The 11973-nt window shown below is 65.8% G+C and overlaps 3 protein-coding genes across 3 annotated transcripts in view; 1 reads left to right on the top strand and 2 right to left on the bottom strand.

Moving 5' to 3' along the window:
* CHLRE_09g388450v5 (uncharacterized protein) overlaps positions 1-4093 on the bottom strand; it is a 6355-nt gene extending 2262 nt beyond the window's left edge. Inside the window, exons 1-9 of the mRNA XM_001694490.2 lie at positions 3103-4093; positions 2809-2925; positions 2418-2604; positions 2052-2224; positions 1723-1911; positions 1315-1542; positions 929-1172; positions 580-669; positions 128-268 (exon numbers count right to left, since the gene is read on the bottom strand). Coding sequence (XP_001694542.2) covers positions 128-268; positions 580-669; positions 929-1172; positions 1315-1542; positions 1723-1911; positions 2052-2224; positions 2418-2604; positions 2809-2925; positions 3103-3881 — 2148 coding nt within the window. The 5' untranslated portion in view covers positions 3882-4093. The remainder of the gene's footprint in view (positions 1-127; positions 269-579; positions 670-928; positions 1173-1314; positions 1543-1722; positions 1912-2051; positions 2225-2417; positions 2605-2808; positions 2926-3102) is intronic.
* Positions 4094-4200: 107 nt separating this feature from the next.
* CHLRE_09g388500v5 (uncharacterized protein) lies at positions 4201-9470 on the top strand. The gene is made up of 11 exons (XM_043065470.1): positions 4201-4886; positions 5105-5176; positions 5451-5681; positions 5982-6425; positions 6720-6995; positions 7309-7374; positions 7626-7727; positions 7900-7992; positions 8147-8353; positions 8519-8638; positions 8787-9470. Exons 1-11 carry the CDS (start codon positions 4392-4394, stop codon positions 9183-9185), a joined length of 2505 nt encoding a protein of 834 aa, XP_042921038.1. The 5' UTR covers positions 4201-4391; the 3' UTR covers positions 9186-9470.
* A 46-nt stretch (positions 9471-9516) lies between these two features.
* On the bottom strand, positions 9517-11970 carry CHLRE_09g388550v5 (uncharacterized protein). The gene is made up of 4 exons (XM_043065472.1): positions 11225-11970; positions 10692-10868; positions 10327-10413; positions 9517-10089 (listed from the first exon to the last, which is right to left on the bottom strand). The coding sequence occupies exons 1-4, from the start codon at positions 11900-11902 to the stop codon at positions 9919-9921; spliced, it is 1113 nt and encodes a 370-aa protein (XP_042921037.1). The 5' UTR covers positions 11903-11970; the 3' UTR covers positions 9517-9918.
* Between the last annotated feature and the right edge of the window lie 3 nt (positions 11971-11973).

The raw sequence follows: 11973 nt of genomic DNA, 5'->3' as shown, positions 1-11973 counted from the left end.
TCCCTCCCTACCTCCCTCCCTCCCTCCCTCCCTCCCTCCCTCCCTCCCTCCCTCCCTCCCTCCCTCCCTCCCTCCCTCCCTCCCTCCCGCCCGCCCGCCCGCCCGCCCGCCCGCCCGCCCGCCGCACCTCCAGCCCGCAGTCGATCCACAGCACCGCCTGCCCCGGCGCCACCGCCTCCACCGCCCGCTGGAACGTGAGCCCCTTGAACGCGTACGTGCGCATCTCGCGCACGTGCGGCGGGTACGACTCGAACGGAAAGCGCCGAACCTGCGCACACACCGGTGCGCTTGAAATCACTTCCTATCGAGTCCTGCTTTAACGGGGAACCTGAAAGGTCCTGCCCCACTGTGACTCTCCCCCCTCTACACCCCCCCCCGCACTCGGAGGGTCTACGCGCTGGAGCTGGCTGCTGGACTTTACGAGCATCGGTAAAAACGCGCCTGCTGTACTACTGTTCCTGGCTGCGCTTCACTTCTTAATCAATGATGAATCTTACCCCACCCCACCCCACCACACACACACACACACACACACACACACACACACACACACACACACACACACACAAGCCCACACACCTCCACGCCCTGCCAGCAGCGTATCTCCGCCAGCTGCTGGCTGGTGAAGCCCAGGTCGTACACAGCCACCGGGGTGTGCGGAGACCAGTACTGCGTGTACAGCGTGTGCGTGTGTGCATTGAGCGTGTGTGCATTGAGCGGGTGAGCGGATCGTGCCATGCATAACGGTCAGGGTGCGGCAGTATGGGGTTGATCGGTGGTCAAGGCATCACAGTGAATCAGCAGCCGACGTGTAAGGCTCTGGCAAGCTCAATTCGGTTATCAGCCTGCCGTATGGATACCTGCATCCAGCCTCAGCTCAACCCCGCACGCGCGCCGCCTCCCCGGCCCATCCTCCTGTGTCACACACCTGCAAGGAGCCCACCAGGTTCTCTAGTCTGTCCATAAAGGTGGAGCTACAGCCCGTCACCACCGTCAGGCTGGCGTTGCTACTGCCGCTGCTGCCGCTGCTGCTAGTCTCGCTGCTGCTGCTGCGGCCGCCGTGGCCCGGCCCCGGGCCAGCGCTGATGTTGTAGGGGGCGGCGGGGTCGACGTGGGGCGAGTCCGGCACAAACCAGGGGGACTCGGGGAAGGGCGGCACCTGCACCGGCCACCTGCCAGGGTGCAGTGAAGGCACAGTTGGAGGTGAAACATTGCGTTGCAGCATGCACCAAGCGCTCACATCTGGTCCCATCCCACAGTGTCGCCAATCAACCCCCTGAACCTCTCAACCCATTAATAATGGACGGCGCGCACCTAGGGCACGGTACCACCCATGGCATCACCGCCATCACACCAACCGCCGCCACCACCGCCGTCGCCACCAGCACCACAGCTGCCGCCGCCGCACCAAGCGCTCCACCTGCTCCCGCCGCCGTTGCAGCCGCCGCGCTGCCGCCTGCTGCCACCTGCTGCTGCAGGCCCAGCGCGGCCGCGGCGCGGGCTAGTGCGCGGCGGGCCGGTGCTGGGCAGAGCCCACAGCACCTGCACACACGACCATGCACGAAGGCGCGCAGCCAACAAAACGTCAGCTTCACGCATCAGCCGCTCAAGCTTTCCTCAACAGTGCCAATCACTTCCATAGATAATGGCTACCTAGGAAAGGCACCATGCCCGCCTCATAGCCAAAGCTGCCGCCCAGCGCCCCCCTTTGCCGCACCTGACCTGGTGCCAAAGCCCAGCAGCCCCCGCGCCGCCCCCGCCGGCCCGCCCCCGCTCGCCGCCGCCGCCGCCAGCAGCGCCGCCGCCAGCACCACCATAATCAGCTGCGCCGCCACCACCCACTTAAGCCGCGCCTTGAGCTCAACGAACCACTGCTCCCGAGCTATGAAGTGCGAGTAACCATCCTGGTACCTGCGGTCATGTGCATAATGTGATGCAATGTGAACGTGTGCTGTCAGGTACTCCCAAACTGCGCGCTTGCCAACCTGGGCATGCAAGGCTAAGCTTGGCGCTTTGACCACGCGAAACTTTCATGCACCCAAACCACGCACCTGTCGCCGTCAACAAAGCCGCCCCAGGAGCCGTCCGGCAGCATGTGTATGTCGGCGTGGTGCAGCCGCGCGCTGTGCCAGGACAGGCCGTCGTGGCTGGGCGCCAGCGCCGCCACCTCCACCTCGGCGTAGTGGGTGGCGTTGGCGGCCGTGGCGTGCATCAGCCGCAGCGCCTGCAGGTGGCGGCGGCGGTGCGCATGGCGGCGGTGGCGGCGGCGGTCGTGATCACGGTGGTTGTGGTGGTGATGGTGATGGTTATGGAAACTTGCACCATGGATATTACAACAATCTCATTCTGCCACACGCGCGGGCAGAGCTGGCATGGAGCCGTGAAGCGCATACACTTGCATGAAGACACGCACACACCTCTCCGTAAAAGTGGCTGCAGTCCTGCGCCCAGCGGTACAACTGGCCGCCCATCACAAACGGCCTGCCGCCGTTGCGCGCTGTGCGGCGGCCCGCGTCCACGCCGAACGGCACACGGCCACCGGGCGCCGCCGCGTACGCGACCCCTGCCAGCGCCGCCGGGTGCGGCTTCCAGTCGCCCAGCAGCCTGTGGACCCATGATGATGCCGAAGGCAGGGGCGGGGGAAACACGGTGTTGAGCAGGCTCCACAGTCCACACGTGTGCGGACAGGGCATGCAAGGGGTGGCGCCATGACTAGATGGTTGCGCCGTTTCGGACTGTCACTATTGTACGGGAGCTGACGTCTCTTGCTCCTCCCCCTCTTGCGCCCCTTGTCGCCGCCTCACTCACGTGTCTGCGGTGTACACCAGCAGCGTATACTTGGGCTGGCCGGCCGCGGGGGTGCCCACCCGGGTGGTGAAAATCCACCAGCGGCCCTCGAACCACACCGGCGCCGTGTCCACGTACCTGCAGCATACAAGCCACATGGAAGCTAGTCAGGTGTCGCACGGGTACGGGTTCAGGGTGGTAGTGCTGGTGGTGGCAGTCTTCCCACCCCCAAAGTAGCCGAGATCGAAAGGGACAGTCTGAGGTCAGCAGTCCTATTCAGCCCATGGTACCAACCCACTCGCACACACGCCTTACTTTGCAGGCATGCCGAACTGGAACCAGCGCCGCGTGTCGGGCCAGCCCGGGTCCTCCGGCCACACGCGCCGCACTACCCGCCAGCCGAACGGGAAGGCCTCCCGGCTGGTGCCATAGATCCAGATGTTGCCTTCCTTGGATCCGATGGTCTCCGCGAACATGAGGTACTGCTGCGAGTCAGCGTCCCACAGCACCAGCGGGAAGGACAGGTGGAAGGGCTCTGACACGGCGGTGCCCAGGTGCCGCCAGCTATCCCCCGAGTCGTACGACACAGCCACGCCCAGCTCGCCCAGATAGCGCTTGAGGTTCTTCATCTCGTAGAACGCGAACCAGGGCTGCTTGGAAGAGGTTGTGGCGTCTGCTATCGCTGAGGTGTTGAAGCTGGGCGAGGTGGCGGTTGTCCCGTTGCTGGAGGATGGGATGTACAGAAATGGGTCGGCCACAAAGCTTGCGGCCGTGGCATTGGCCAGCGTCGCGCAGGTGATGACGGGCTCTGCAGACAGCTGCAGGTGCTGCGGGTCGGGGTTGCCGCGAGCAAAGCCGATGCGCCAGGAGCCTTCATAATCCCACGAGCACGGGTCGAGGCCGTGGCTCAGCGGCGCCTTGGTGAACCAGGCGAGCTTAACGAGCCCCGAGGGCCGGTCAATGAGCGGGTCAACAAAAAGTACAATCGTCAGCGCAATGCTGAGGACTGCGTATAGCGCGAAGGCAATCCACCGGCTTCTGAGGGTGAAGCCGGAGCCCGCCTTGGAGGCGGGGTGATGGTGCGGGTGTGCCATACTCTGTGCGCCTGCGCTCAAGCCGGTGACGCTGCGCCTGCTGGGAAGTGACGCAGATCATCTAAGGACTTTTCGGGGATGAATGCTGATCTCCATATCAAGCTACGCGACTCAGGCTTGCGAATTGGTGTCGTGAGGAAATCCCGCCAAAAGCAAGGATAGCTAGTTCGCAAATGGTGACTCACGTCACGTCATCTTCAACTTATCTAGTGTCAACGTCGGCAGCTGTGTAAACACGCGAGAATGTGAGATGCACAAATGCACTTGCATGGTGGAATTGCAAAGTCCAATTGCTATAGTTCATTGTGTACTGGTTAGCGTGGCCATGTTGTATCTCTAGAGGGGTCGACGAATAGCCAAGCTGTGCGGGTTGCTTTGGCCACAAAACTTGACTTCCGCCGGAGGCCTCTTTTGACCCCGAGGACACTTCAGCTGTTGTGTTTTATAAATATAATCCATATGAGCATATAGGTTAGCGAAATTGCTCCCAAACCGCCGCCGGACCTAAAAATGCTGCACCGCACACGAGTCCCCGCGACCGCGGCCACAGCGTCTGGCAAGGCCACCCAGCTCCCAGCTCGTGTTATTGTACCATGTGCCAGCGAACAGCAGCAGTCGCTGGCACCGTCGCCGAGCCCGCATGCTCGCGGTGCCGGGAGCGTCGCCTGTCGCGCCCGGCGCGTTGACAACGATATCGCGGGCATGGACCTGGAGGAGCGTCTGGAGCGCCTGGACCAGATTTCGGGGCGCGTGGGAAGGCTCCGCAGCGTGTATGACCGCCAGAGTCTGCTGGAGCAGATGGGCGCGTTAGACCCGGCACTGTACCAGGAGGAGACGAAGGACCCGGATGAGGAGGACGACGGGGAGGAGCTGGTGTGGATTCCCTACAACAGCGACCCCACCACCCACAACGAAATCCGGGCGGTGGAGGAGCCGGTGCCGGGGGGGCTGGGCACACACATGGTGACCACCGCCGGCGTTGACGAGGATGAGGCCATCATCCAGGTGCGTGTGGTCTTCTTGTGTATATTCATAATGGCTGGTGGTTAGATATGGATTTTGAGTGCTTGCTGGCACGCTGCCAGTGAAGCGGGTGGGGCCCGCTTTGTCACGGCGACGGGGCTGGACGGTGAGTGGCCCGGTGCCGTGGCGTGGTGCGTTTTGCCAGGGTCTCGACCACGCCTCTGCCCTCCGCATCCACCCCTCCATGCCTGCCGCTGCAGGTGCCCCTGCACAATTGCCTGCTGCTGTACATCTGCGAGGGGCTGCAGACAACCGACACGCTGGAGCGACAGGTGCGGCGGCAGCGCTGGCGCTGGCGCGAGTATTCTGTCGGTCAGCCAGACACAGCGCCATGGGGGCAGGCAGCCGGGGCCCTGGGCCAGGACCATGGTTCATGGGAGCCGCGGGCATGAGGGCTGGGGCACAATGCGGTAACCGCCGGCTGCGCCGCGCTGGGGCTGCATTCCAAGACTAATGGGCGCTGCCAACACCCATCTTGAACCGCGACAAAACTCATACTCTCTTCCTTGCCTTCCCCGCACACACTCCGTCCCGTCGCACCCGCAGGAGGCGGCCGCGGACTTCCAGTCCATGCAGGCCACCTTCCTGGAGCGCTGGTGCGAGTTCCACGGCCCGCTCCCGGAGGCCCTGGTGGCGTGGCTGATGGAGTTTGGCCTGCAGGCCCCCAACGCCCGCGCCAAGATGGCGGTGTGGCTGCTGTGGCTGGACGCCTGCTGCGAGTCGCCCTACTGGAAGCAGGCGCTGGCGGCGCTGCCGCAGGAGGCGGACATGCCAAACGTGAGCGGGCCGCGTTGTGGGGAGCGCTGGGTGTGGGGTGGGGTTTGCACAGGAATGCGCAGCGGATGGAAAGGATGCGGTCGGCCGTGCCAAGCGGGAGGAGGAGTGCTTGGTGTGTGTGTGGGGGGGGGGATGCCGAGCGTGAGAGCATGCGACGCGTGGGCTGGATAAGAAGGCAAGGCTCCACCGAGTGGCAGAAGCTCTTGCTAAATTTGCTTTAGCCCACCGCCTCTGAGCGCTGCGCTCCCTTACATTCCGCTCACCACAATACCACAACACCACACGCACACCTGGCCGCAGCTGGAGTTTGCGGCCGACGAGGAGCTGGCGCAGCTGCAGTGGGCGCCGCTGGCCATCCCCGTCGGCGTGCGCCGCGAGGCGCTGCGCGAGTTCTACGCCGCCTTCTGCCGCTCGCCGCTCGCGGCGGACATGGGCTTCGAGGTGGCTGGGATTGACGCCGGCGCCGTGAGCGCCGCGAGCGGCGGCGAGGAGTCGGGCTCAGACTCGGATCAGCCGTCCACCAGCGGGCGCGGCGGCAGTGGCAGCGCGGGCAAGGGCAGCAGCGGCCGCGGCAAGGGCCGCGGCACCAAGGGCCGAACTACGGCGGAGCCGGTGGCCGCGGCTGCACCGGCGGCGGCGCCGGCCAAGCGGCCGCTGCCGCCGTTTGAGCGCTTCCTGTGGGCGTACTGCCACGCGGAGGCTCGCAGCATGGCGCAGGGCGAGCGGATCGTCTTCTTCCCGCAGGTAGGGCTGCAGGCAGAACCCACGGCTGGGGAGGGTGCCGTGGAAGGGTTGCGGCCTTAAAGCGGCCAATCGCCCAGGACGGAAAGCAAAAAGTGTGGGAGAGAGGGATTAAGCGCACGCTGGTGGGTGTACGGCGCAACCAGTGGCTGCTGTGTGCGTACGGCCATGGACGGATGCATTGCGCCACCGCGTATCACCTCGATATGTCCCAATCCAACCCAACCCAACCCATCCCAACCCGATCCCCGAACACACACACCACACACCTGCCACACACACATCACACACAAACAGGCCTCGCCCGTCCTGTACACCACCGAGCCCTCCGCCACCAACACCACCATCGCCTTCGTGGCGCAAGACGGCCCCATTCTGGACGAGTGGGCGGTGGTGGCGGCGCTCAAGCCGCTGGGGCCCGGCGCCGTGCTGGGAGCCTCCGCGCCCTTCCTGGCCGGGCCCGCGCGGGGCGGCGGCGGCAGCACCACGCAGCTGCTGGAGCAGTTCGGCGTGCTGGCGCCGGCGCGCACCGGCGGCAATGCGGCGGACCTGATCGACCTGCAGCCCGACATTGTGAGTGGCGCGGGGGCGGCGGCGTGGCGCAGTGGCGTAGAGGAGTTGGGGCCGGTGGGCGTGGGGGCAAGTCTAGTCGGACAGCAAAGTACGGTAACCGAGACCCAGGAGTGGAAGTAGAGGAGTAGGGGAGGGATGTACAGGAGGGGAGGCAGGGTAGATGCCAGGAGGACGTGCGGTTGGGCTGTGTTCTTGGGATTAGGGCGCTGCGTCTGGCAGTGCCAGATGAGGCTCCACGCCGCTTACCACACTTCTGTGACTTACACACACATGCGCGGTCCCGCACGCGCTCGCACGTTGCCGCTGCTCGCAGGGTTCTCTGACGGATGTGGTGTACAAGCAGGCGTTTGGGCAGGAGGCCGCCACTCGGCTGGACATGGTGAGGAGTGGAGGTGCAGCAGCACCAGGGCCGCGGCAGCATCACCAGCATCATGATGCTGTTTCATGTTCATAAGACCGTTGCCGCTAAGCCGCTAAGCAGCTCACCGAAATGCGCGCTTTGCGCCGGCCTTGTCTCCAGCACAAGCACGTATTCTCCCCTAACCCTTCCGCCCTCGTTGGGCTCGGGCACGTACGGCAATCTCCCGCTCACCCACCCCCACCTCGACACGCCTCTTCTTTACTCCACAGGTGACCGACCCGCGTGTGCGCCACATCCTGTCGCTCATCAAGACCAACGACGCGGAGAAGGAGCAGATGCCCTTCGTGAAGGACATCCTGCCAGCGCTGCAGGTGCGTGGGGGCCTGGCGGACGGGCGGCTCCTGCAAAGGGCTGCGTCATGGGCGTTTGTGTCATCGCTTGTCCTGTGGCTGGGGGAGTCGAGTGGGGACTGCGCGGCTGCTCAGCTCTTGGGGTTTGGAACTGAGTAATATGGTTGTTGTCTGTCGCGTGGCTGCACTGCAGGTCTCCCGGCTGTGGGGCCCTGGCCTGATCTCGGGCGTGCAGCGACTGCGGCTGGTGGAGGTCAGGGGCGAGGTGCCACCCGAGGACCTGGAGGTGTGTGAGGCCCGGACACGGGGCTGGAACGGGAAGTGGCGGCACGGAGCGCATATGCAGCCGTTGGAAGGTGTTAACGGTGCTTGGGCCCCCGCACCCTCAGCCCCCATACACTGAACATCCTTACATGCATCCCAATGCAACATCAACACAGGCGGTCCGCGAGGAGATGTACGAGGAGGAGCGCGTGGCGGAGGAGGTGGCGCGCATCCGCGCCGAGGCCGCAGCCGCCGCCGGCGACGCGCCCAGCCCCGGCCCGCCCCCGGTGGAGTACGACGAGTTCGAGTCGTGGCGGCAGGACCCCAGCCTGACGGAGCTGCGGGAGGTGCCGGGAGACCTGGAGCTCATCAAGACGGCGGCGGTGGGTCTGGAACCGTGGTGTGTCGTATGGCGTGTCATGGCATGACACGTGCGTGGATGGCTGTGGAGCCGTGGCCTTTGCGCCTGTTGGGCAGGCTCCGAAGCTGTTGGAGGACTCTGCGTCGTCCTGCCTGACCTGCTGTGTGGTGTGCCCTGTTGCTGGCAGGGCCGTGCGGAGTGGCGGCGCATGCTGGCGGCCTGGCACTCCATCCCGCGGGCGCCCGCCAACACGCGCGAGCACGGCCGCCTGATGGACCTGGCGGTGGCGGGCGCGCCGGTGCACAAGGTGCGGTGGGGAGAGGACGGCGGGGAGAAGAGGAGCTTGCAGCCCCCTGGGCATGCTACCGGTTTTGTGCCCGGCTTGCGCCCATATCCGCACTCTCCGTGCGCCCCAAACCAACCCTGCCCCTTTCGGTCTGAATCTCCTCCTGCAGGTGTTCTCCTCGCCGCGCGACATCACGCGCGAGCTGGCCGCCGCTGACGCCCTCCTGGCCGATATCGCCAAGCTGCTGGCCAGCTTCCCCACCACCGCCGAGCAGGACCAGCAGCTGCTGGCAGCTGCTGGTGCCGGAGCAGCCTCCGGAGCCGCGCGCGGCCGCGCCCGCAGCGGCCGCCGCACCACCGCCTCTGGCAGTGATAGCGACGGCGAGGGCCGCAGCGCGGCGGGCACGGGCGCGATCACGTCCGTGCGGCAGCAGAGCATTGTGTCGTGGCGGCTGGAGTTCAAGCTGGTGTGGGGGCAGATGCAGGGCATGGTGCAGGAGTACCGGGACGCGTTGGCAGCGGCGGAAAAGGCGGCGGAGAAGGAGGCCGGCGCGCTGGCGGCGGTGTGAACAGGCGTTGTGAGGGTGGGGGTGCAGTGGAAGTCGCGGATGCAGGAGGAGTGATGGTCTCGGCTGGGGAGGTGGAGATGTTCTGAGCTAGTTGAGAACCGTTAAGGGAGTGAGTCGGACCTTCATGAACTCAAGGCCTCGGGCTGGTCCGTTACGGACTGAGGTTCTGCTCGTATTGCTGACGGTCGGTGGGGTTACGGTCGGTGGTGTACTGACTCTTAAGGCTGCCAGTCCTGAGCTACAAGGACCTGAGGCTGGCGCTACCGGCTGTAAGATATGCTACCGTATTGTGACGAGTTCGCTCTGAGGCCAGCAACCTGCAGCCTTCAGCAACTGCTGTCGTTTCACGGACGTTCAAAACCCCAGTCCGGACTGAGCAGCCCTTGACTGCATTGCCTGGCTATGGCACCGAACTCACAACACCAAGACGTCTGTCCTAAGCGCAAGCTCAACACACTGCTTCGGCGTGTGGGGACGCAGCGTTGCCGAGAGCCACCATGGGGGCATGTCGCACCCATGGAGGGCACTGTACAGCACAGCAAACGTGAATCCTCCGCATCTGCAGAAGTGGAACCGCTCGTCGACTGCCTCCCTGAGCCAGCCTTCCTCCCGCCCTCCGGCGCCATAATTTTGTGCCAAACAGGAAACACTCGTCCTACGCGCGTCTTGCCCAATACACCACGCGCGCGCGCGTAGATTCTCGCATCCAGCATCACACCACGCGTGCGCCACGCTACGCTGCCGCCTGGCGCTGCTCCTCGTCTTGCTGCTGCTGCTGCTGCTGCTGCTGTTCGCCGCGGCCGGTCAGCCGCAGCACGCTCTCGTACCGGGCGTCCAGCAGCGCCACAGGCAGCTCGGGCAGGCGCGCCGACTCGTCACCAGGGGCGGGGTCGATGCCGCGGACCTGCACGCAACAACACACACGTACCAGCACAGCGTATGTGTTCGTAACACCATCCGGCCGCTGACGCAGCCGCAATCGCAGGCACCGGCACCTGACGCCCGGCTTCCAGTGCCGCTGCCGCGAGTGCACGGCCCACTAACAATAATAACGCCCACACGACTGTACATGGCAACCAGGTTTGCAACTTGACGGCAGCCGAACGCCGGCCGCCCGACGCAAGCACGCGGCCGGGCGCACCTGCAGGATGCGCAGCGTGGTGAGGTGCGGGCGCGGGGCCTGGTACTTCCGGTACCGCTTCCGCCGCCGCTTCTTGAACACGTGCACCTGCATGCGCAAGAGGCAGACAGGCCGGCAGGCACACGGTCAGACACTCAGACAGATGGTCAGACAGATGGTCAGCCAGCACGTTGTCTAGGAAGAGCAAGCCCCAATTTCACCACGTTTGTAGCCATCAACTCCATTCCCGCCTGCATCCGCACCTGTGCGCCTGCACCATCCCATCCGGCCATCCCAGACCTCCACCTCCACCTTCCCCCCAGCCCTCGAACCCAGCCCCCATCTCCATCCCCCACCTCCACCTCCCAACCCTCGCAGGCGCCCACCTTGCCGTCCCTGAAGTGCTCCTCCACCGCCGCCAGCACCACGCCGCCCGGCACGTAGGGCCGCCCCACCACCGTCTCCGCGCGGCTGCCCAGCAGCAGCACCCGCTCCAGCGCCACCACGTCGTTCACCGCCACGCCCTTGAGCTGGTTCACAAACAGCACGTCGTCCGTGGTCACCTGCGGCAGAGACACACAGGGGCCCGGGGGCCCGGGGGAGCAGGGTTGCAGGAAGGCTGGTGGCGGCAGGGTTGTAGAGTTTGCGCAGCGCGAGCCCTGGGTGTAGGCAGGGCAGCACGCGGTGGGCCGCTGTGGATGCCGCGGGGCGCCGGCGCGGGCCCGCCCCACCCCACCCCGCGGCGCCCCGCCCTACTTTGCAGCATGACGGCCCCATCCCATCCCATCCCATCCCATCCCCCCCCATCCCACCCCAGCCCAGAACCTGGCCGGTGGGTACGTCGGTACGTCCCTCCCTCATGGGGCCAGCACCCGCGCCCCCTCCTGCCACCCCGCCCCCCCACCCCACCCCCGCGTACCTTGTACTGCGAGCCCGCCAGCTCCACCACCGCGAAGGTGCGCTCCGGCTCCAGGCTGTACTGCCCCGTGATCACACCCACACGCCTGCACTCGGTGGGCAGTGGCACCGCCGGAATGGGCGGCAGGCAGGTGTCCACGATGGGGCCCAGGCGCGGCCGCCAGCGGCGGCGGCCGGGCTGCGGCGGCGGCCTGGCGCCGTCAGCGACGGGCGGACTGACGCCCTCGACCGCGGCGCGCTGCCGCTGCTCCGCCAGCAGCGGCTGCACCGCCTGCCAGCTGGCGGCGGTGTTGAGCGGCTTCAGCGAGCGCTTATTGCTCTTGTAGCCGCGGAGCTGCTGGCACAAGGACGGCAGCAGGCTGCCGGCTGGCGGGTGGAGGGCAGCGAGGGCGGGGAGCCTCGCGGCGTGTGGTGTCGGAGTCGTGGGGCACCCGGTACTGCTCGCGAGTGTGCTGGGCAGCGCGAAGGGCTCGTCTACCGTCGCCCGCGAGTTGAAGGGCAGCGCCCGTTGATCATCGCCCGTTCCAGCGAGCGTGCGAAGCAAGCGCACGCCGCTGATGGAGCTCGGCAGACCCGTCGCTCTGCTTGTGCTGGCTCCCCAGCACGAGCGGTTAACACCTAGTATGCCAAAACTAAGAGAGTCAGCGAGCTGCGATAGCGCAGCTCTAACTAGAGACATTCTCTAGTCGCGCGCTCTGACAAGCGCGTCACAACATGCTTAGGTGTCTATCAGGCATGGATCATTTCATT

This window comes from Chlamydomonas reinhardtii, chromosome 9 (assembly GCF_000002595.2).
Source record: "Chlamydomonas reinhardtii strain CC-503 cw92 mt+ chromosome 9, whole genome shotgun sequence".
NCBI classification, from domain to species: Eukaryota; Viridiplantae; Chlorophyta; class Chlorophyceae; order Chlamydomonadales; family Chlamydomonadaceae; genus Chlamydomonas; species Chlamydomonas reinhardtii.
The sequence above is the reverse complement of the archived record's forward strand: the minus strand, read 5'-3'. Positions and strand labels throughout refer to the sequence as shown.